The sequence below is a fragment of the Alligator sinensis genome, unplaced genomic scaffold (genome assembly GCF_000455745.1).
Source record: "Alligator sinensis unplaced genomic scaffold, ASM45574v1 scaffold140_1, whole genome shotgun sequence".
Lineage (NCBI taxonomy): Eukaryota > Metazoa > Chordata > Crocodylia > Alligatoridae > Alligator > Alligator sinensis.
In genome coordinates, this window is record NW_005841836.1 from 5,427,419 (window position 1) to 5,435,152 (window position 7,734).

Here is a 7,734-nt window from a genome sequence, read left to right on the forward strand (position 1 = left end):
AGCTGGCAAACTTTTATCCGTATCAGGCTGTTGAAGTTGTTGCGTTTTACCAGCATGTCTTGTCACAGGCTTGCTGCAAGAGATGATGTCTCAGAGAGTCGGGGCCTAATTTATATGACAGTTTTGCTGCAGAACAAAGGGTGGGCTTGCATTCAAAGCCCTTCCAGGGCAGCCTCTTCTCTGACAGCAGAGTTCCTCCACCCCCGATGAACCGAGAAATGCTTCTGTCACTGCCTAGCAGCCAGTTGAAGGTATTTGTGGAACATCCTGCTCCTTTCACCCATGGCTATGATCCATTCAGCAGCTGGGGCCTTCCCAGAATGCACTTCATGTATGGGTAATGCAGCTGCTCAGAGGAGCCAAGCAGAGTTGCCCACAGCATGCCATTGTACGCATAGTCACAGCTTGTCTGCCACCAAAAAATCTGGCAGCAGAGACAAATGAGCATAGACATGGCCCAAGATGCTGTCTTACTTAATAAAGAACAAAGGGAGAGACACAGGAATGAAAAGGTAGGTAGGGAAGGAAAGTGACTCTTAAAGGTGGGGTTGACTACAAATCTTACATCCTCGATGTTGGTCAAGATTTAGCCTAGATATTCATAGGACTATAGGAAAGAAGAGTTGGAAGGGACCTCACAAGATCACCTAGTTCAGCCCCCAGCTAAAGGCAGGATCATCTGTGACTAAAACCATCCCAGCCAAGAGTCTGTCTAACCTGCTCTTGAAACCACTTAGAGATGGAGATCCTATAATATTGACAACTGATTCCCATCCTCTGTCTCAGCCTATCAGGACGTCTTTCAGGATCAGAAGAATGAAGACTCAGAGTCAACATCTGGGTCTGAGATCAGGGCTGTTCAACTTATACGCAGTCAGGGCACTGCACCACACACCCAGTGCCCCCCTGCTGCTGCATCAAACTTCCTACCCTGTTGCACTGCATGCCCAGGCACCCCCCTCACTGTATCTTGCACCTGGGCCTCCCCACCTCCCCCTAACCTTCCTGGCTGCCTGCTGGCCTGATGCATCGCACCTCTTGGGTGTCCCAGACCACCAGCTCCCCCAACACTACAGGCTGTGCAGTGCTGTAGCACTCCACACCCTGGGGCAAGGGAAGGGAAGCTGGAGGGAGAAGGAGCCCAGAGACCCACACTGGGCCTGCAACCAGAACAATGTGGGGGGGTGGCCAGGTGGGAGCATGAAGACCCACAATGTGACCCCTTGTGAGTCATGTGCACAGCCCTCTCCTAGATGATGGTGGCAGTAGCAGCCATAATGGCAATTTAATGCACCTCAACCCCCAAGAAGGTGTGGTGACCCATCAACACCCCACCTGCATTAATAAATAAAAACATATTTGATGATCTCAGCTATAAACATCAACTCCCACTTTAATTCACTGTCTTAATACCTAGCTTTTACACAGCAGGTAGATATAATCAATTCAGTATACACAACATATATACAAGGATCATGACTAGCAGATTCTGCTGCAGGAGTAGGCCCATTGATATGCACTACATTTTGCATATAGACCTACTCCTGTAGGTCTATATTTAATCTCTTAAGCACTGTCAGTCTTCCACTTCTCCTTTACTTTGAAGTTGAACTAAAATGGAGAAAAATGTGACAAATCATTTCAACCTGTTCAATAATGTAACATGCAGACTATGCATGCTTGACATTTCCCTTCTCATTGTAGTGAGGAAATCTTAGTCATCATGTCAGGTATTTGGCACTCATAAAAGAGAAAAAAAATAAAAGCAGGAGGAAAAAATCAAAATATAATTCCAAATCTTCAGTATTTTGGTTTTGTTAGAGAGATAATACATACAAAACATTAAAGATTAAACCTGCAGAGATTAGCAGAAACAACAAGTGTAGGGAGACCTGAACAACAGGACATGAGTTAAAAGAATGAATACAAAGCTAAATGCTGTTTATTTAAACTGTTTGAGGAGACTTAACTGGGATTAAATTTGGATCCTGCATTTTTGCAGTGGTTTGGTGAAAGGCATGGAGAGATCCAAACAAATTCAGGAGGTAGGGAGAGACAGCATCAAAGAAAGTACAATTTGAAACAGTTTGGGAAGCTTCTGTGGAACCTACTGGACAAAAAGCTTGTTCCATGTGGCTTCTGAATGAGGGTGAGATCTCATGTTTTGGGGCCAAATGTTGAATGGGTTTAAATCTTGAAATCAAGATGAATGGCCAGATCCTCACATAGTAAAAATTGCTATAGCTCTATTAGATTTAATTTATAATGGCTCCCAACCTTTACAATAGTTAATGACCAAATGGGGACCCTTTCCATGGAGTCTGAGAAAGGGCCTAACCAAGAAAACTCTAGTTCTTTTCATTACGGGAGGATTAGGCTCCGTGGAGGTTCCATAGTTTCATAGTTGGTAGGGTTGGAAGGGACCTTGACAGATCATCAAGTCTGACCCCCTGCCATGGCAGGAAAAAGTACTGGGGTCAAACGCCCCCAGCAAGGTGTTCCTCTAACCTCCTCTTAAAGACCCCCAGGTTAGGAGCCAGCACCACTTCGCTTGGAAGTTGGTTCCAGATCCTAGCCACCCTGACTGTGAAGTAGCACCTCCTGACGTCTAGTCTGAATCTACCCTCTGCCAGCTTGTGACCGTTATTTCTAGTCACTCCTGGTAGTGCTCGGGGGAACAGGGACTCCCCCAATGCCTGCTGGTCCCCCCTGACTAGTTTGTAAATGGCCACTAGATCCCCCCTCAGCCTTCTCTTGTGGAGGCTGAACATGTTCAGATCCTGTACTTCTCCTCATAAGGCCTGCCCTGTTGCCCCCTGATCATGCAGGTGGCCCTCCTCTGGACCCTCTCAATGCTGTCCACATACCTCCTGAAGTGCGGCACCCAGAACTGGACGCAGTACTCCAACTGCAGCCTGACCAGTGTTGCATAGAGGGGGAGGATCACCTCCTTGGACCTGCTTAAGATGCATCTGTGGATGCATGACAAGGTGTGGTTGACCTTCCTGACCGCATCCCCACACTGTCGGCCCATGTTCATTTGGGCATCAATAATGACTCCAAGATCTTTTTCTGCCTCTGCACTGACAAGAAGGGAGTTCCCCAGCCTGTAGGTATGCTGCTGGTTCTTCCTCCCCAGGTGCAGCACCTTGCACTTGTCAGGTTGTTTGTGCACAGCCTATCCTTTCACAATGTACACTAGCTTTTGTGGTTTGCCCATCCATGCATAAGTAGGATATGCAGTTTTAGATATTCAGTCATCCTGTAGGAATGTCCATCACTAATAGAGTGCTAGAGACATAGATCCCCTTTATTTTCACCCTTCCAAAAAAAATCAGGTGGAGGTTAAGCATGACCTAATTTTTCATATTTGTTCATGTGAGCACACACTAGTGTCAACTACTTTGGATTATCATTTTGGTGAAATGCAATGTAATTCTGCGATTCTTCTCACCTGGCCAACCAAGACAGATGTAGAGGCACACAGACAGGTAATGCCAGCCATGTTGTGAAGTATGATATAGAAATTAAAATCTCACTCAGTACTGGTAGATTAAAATTGCTTAAAACAGGTCTGATCCAAAACCCTCTGACATCAATATGAGATATTCCATTAACTTCAGGGTACAGTCAGTCAGGCTCACAGTTACAGGTTGATCTACAATTTCCACCAAAAATGTTTCCTTTTTTCTTTTCTGTACTTTTTAAATAAAAACTGTTTTTTGTGACAGATCAGAAATGTTCAAGAGAACTAATAAATTTCATAAAACCTAAATCATGTTGCTTAAAACAATTTAAAACAAGTGCTTCATGTTACTTGAAGAAATGTTGATGAAAGGGAGTTTCTCATTTTTGTTACATTCCCCTCTGCCCCACAAAATGTTAATTTTCTAGACAGCTCTACTTATGATACAGAATTTCTACATATTAAAAATTAAATACATGATTTGTCCTACCTTGAAAATGCTGCTACATTATCAGCTAAGGTTTGCTGATCATCTGCTCCTGATCGGTAATAATCATACACTGATTTTGGAAGAACTTCTTTAGCATGTTGTTCAAAATCTGCAATACAAACTGGCTTTCCAGACATTTTGCAGGTCCCAAAGAATAAGTTTTTTCCTACTTCAGTCTCTTTTTAGCTATATTTTTCCTCTCTGTAAATCATTAACACAAAACTTCAACAAAGTTCAAGTCGCTGTATTTAATTAACTACATAAAAAAAAACTGTACAAACAATCTGTCAATGTGTTGGACATTCCTTTTGGACATTGCCCTATGTGCTGATTTATATACTGAGTTACGGGCCCAGTTTGCTCAGATCAGATCAAGATCACAATGGTCCAAAACATGGCAAAAAAAGGAGGAAGAAACAAATTAATACATAAGCAAAACAAACATATTAGCACCTCATGGATAAGTAAATTAAAGCTTATTCTGGGAAAGCCTATACATTACTTGGTCAGTGACTTTATGTCCTGAGGGGCCACAGCTATGATGTGACGGCCGACACACAAAGCCTGGGGACCCCAGCAATGAGAGCATCCTGCATGCCTGCCGCGTCTCCCGCCGCTACACCAAGCTGATGCACTACCTCACTACCATCCATTGGTCCCGTGAAATCTATGTTGAACACATCACGGGCCACCGCCAGTACACCGACCCCACCAGACCAACCACCACTGGACCGGACACAGAGGGGACTGCCTGAAACCCTCTCTGCACCTGATGGACTCCAAGAGGAACCTTCAATGATGGACCACTCCACTCCACCCAAAGAGGACCTCTGCAATGAGACTCTATATAGACTGAGAAACTTTCCCCAACCTATGCCCTCCACCATTGCAGACCATTGTATGGGTTTGTGTGCATCTACCTTCTTTCTCTCTGAGCATTGCAACCCCCCCACTTCCCCCACTGTGGCAGGGCACTGTGGGTGCCTGCCGCTTTAAGGGTCTGGGACTGGTAGCTGCCAGGTGCTGGATAAGGGCAGCCATTTTGAACCCTGGGCATATAAACAGGGCAGTTTTGCTGCTGGAAGCCGCACAACAACACCGCCTGGCAGCAGGGCTGCTAGTATCATCTGGAGGCAAGGGAGGTGCTGTAGGGGATGATCTGGAGGCTCCAGGTCCTGGGCATGACCTAAAACTGCACCCTGCCAGGAGTGGGTGGCCTGGTGAGGCTCTCAGTGGTGTGGGAGCCCCCAGGAAATGCCAAGCCAGTTACCACCCCAATGAAAGGCAGGTAGGGGTGCCTTAACCCCAGCCATCACCTTCAGGTGGGTAGAGGTAACATCTGTAGTAGGAACACAACCTGCTGCCCCAGAGGGGGAGTGAGAGTCCCCTGTGAGACCCTGGAGCACCAGTCACGGTGTGAGGTACCCCAGCTCCCCATATCCAGGAAGGGGGACTCGGAGAGACTGTGGGGCTAGTGAGGCTGGTGGTAGAGTGCCCCTTGACTGGTCTAAGCTGGGGCCAGGGCCAAGATGGTCAAAAGGGCCAGGGGCCCGCTGCGAGGGGCACCCTGGGTCATGGGCCTGGGGCCCCACCTGACCTTGGAGGTGAGGCCAGAGCCTGTGTATGGCCGAAGGTCCTGAGCGGGGGACCACACCTGGGAGGGAGCCAGCTACGAGGAGCTTGGAAGCCAGAATGAAGGCGGTGTAGGCCACCTGAGCGGAGGGTTCGAAGGAGGTCCCACCAGGAAGATTCTGGGGCCCAGTGTGGGGGCTGGGATGCTTGTTAACATCTGGATGCCATCTGCGAGGCTTGGGCCATGGTGTAGGGATGGTACAGAGCTGCGGGCACCCCCCTAATATTGGGGTGCAAAGGAAAATGGGCAGCCTTCTGCCTTATTTAACAGCTTATTAATTTTCCAGCAAGTCATGGCGGGTGAGACAGGCGGGTGGCGTGCCCAGAGGCAGGTGGGAAGCCGGCAACGGCTGGCCTGAGAGAAACTCACTTTGCCACACCCACCCCGTTCCCCCACCCCCAGGCTTAGTTGGCTAACATTGTATTTTCTGTAACCTAGTTGTATTCCCCTCCTTATCCCCATCCCTCCTATATTAGTCCCTTGCTTGGGCACTCTGTATTTCCCTTCTGGCTTTGTCATCTTTTTTGGCTCATGACTCTTAACATCTACTAATAAAATTCATTCTGAATATTGCCAGTGCTAAAGAAAAAAGAGGAAGAACTGCTAGATATGCTCAAATTGCAACAGCAAAAAAGGGCCTGGTCATTACTGTAGGCTTCAAGCTAAATGTGAGTCAACAGTGTGCTCTTGCTGCAAAAATAAAGAAGAAAGCAAATAGCATATTGGTTGTAATAACAGGAGTGTCACGCGCAAGTCAAAGGAAATGATTCTTCCACTCCATCCAGCACTGATGATGCCTCACCTGGAGAACTCTATCCAGAAGGGAAAGAAAGATGAACAAATTGAAAAGGATTCCAGTAGAGACCAACAAAAATTATTAAGGGTCCAGGAAATACAATTTACAAGGAAAATCATAACTGGAGTTATAAGCCTGAAAAAATGAAGACTGAGGGGTGTATTGACAACTACAGGAAGGGTGGTTATAAAGAGGATGGTGAGGTTATCTGTGGCCATAGGGCATGTCCACACATGCAAGCACATGCACTTACAGCAGCTCAAATAGAAGCTGTGCAAATTTGAGCTGGGACTTTCTGCCTCAGTGCACATGCTTGAACATGCACTTTGTTGTGGAGCAAATTGTGCCACTTGGGGCAAAATAACCCTGCCTGGCTCCTCCTGGATCTGCAGCCAGGGGGAGCTAGAGCCCAGGGCCAGCACCTGTGCTGTCCCCAGCAGTATAAAAAGCTGCCCTGTCCTGGCCTCAGCAGTACAAAAAGCTGCCCTGTCAAGTAGCTCAGCAATACTCGTTCTCAGGAGCTTCTGGGGCCCAGCCAATTGGTACCTGGGGACACTACCCCTTGTGCCAGCTGGACTGCTGAAGCTTCCCTGAGAGTTCCCTGCACCTTTTACCCACTGCAGCAGTCTGGCAGTGGGGGCTGTGACCTGCTGTGCACCTGCCAGTCCTGGATGGGGACTTGCCCCTCTAGGCCAGCTGCCACTGGGCTGTGGCTGCAGAGTTGGCCTCTGTGCCACACTAATGCCACATGTGCCCCCTGCCCAGAAGATGTTCTGGGTGTGGTGGCCTGCTTTGAACTGTCAAAGCATGTCCTCCTTGCCCCATTTGGCTAAGAGGTCAGCCACAGCCAGCTGGGTACAAGATGCCAGCTCTGAGCAGGCAGGGTCCTGCCACTGGCCTCCCTAGCAGGAATTCTGGTGTTCCCTATTGGAAAACTGAAAAATCCCTGATAAAAAAAATCCCAAAGTCACTCTGTAAAATACCCTAAAATCCATGTTCCTCCACAGTTAAAACAAAAGACGACTATAAAGAGAGACACAGAGACAGAGATAATGATCAATTGGACAATGTTTTATTGATATATCTAGTGTTAAAAGATGTCTCATCATAATAACAAAGTGAACTCTAAATACACGTCTCATGAATTCATGAATACATGAATATATATTTTGCTGCCCTCCCACAGCGGTGACAGCCCTCACACAGGAATTATGGCCCCCCAACAGGGGCCAAATGGCCCCCACAGGGGCTACTCCCCCCGCAATGCCCACATGCCCCACTCCAGCTCCCCAGTTGTTGCCCCACCCGGCCCCATCCCCGCCAGCTGCTGCAGCCCCCCCCCACGGCTG

At 47.7% G+C, this 7,734-nt stretch overlaps 1 protein-coding gene across 2 annotated transcripts in view; it reads right to left on the reverse strand.

The window, feature by feature from the left end:
- The window catches only part of HAO1 (hydroxyacid oxidase 1), a 49,365-nt gene extending 45,262 nt beyond the window's left edge, over window positions 1–4,103 (reverse strand). The window contains exon 1 of one of the 2 annotated variants that reach the window (XM_006015442.3): window positions 3,957–4,103. In XM_006015442.3, coding sequence (XP_006015504.1) covers window positions 3,957–4,093 — 137 coding nt within the window. In that variant the 5' untranslated portion in view covers window positions 4,094–4,103. The remainder of the gene's footprint in view (window positions 1–3,956) is intronic. The other variant, XM_025202189.1, reaches the window with a different exon arrangement.
- Window positions 4,104–7,734: the final 3,631 nt, after the last annotated feature.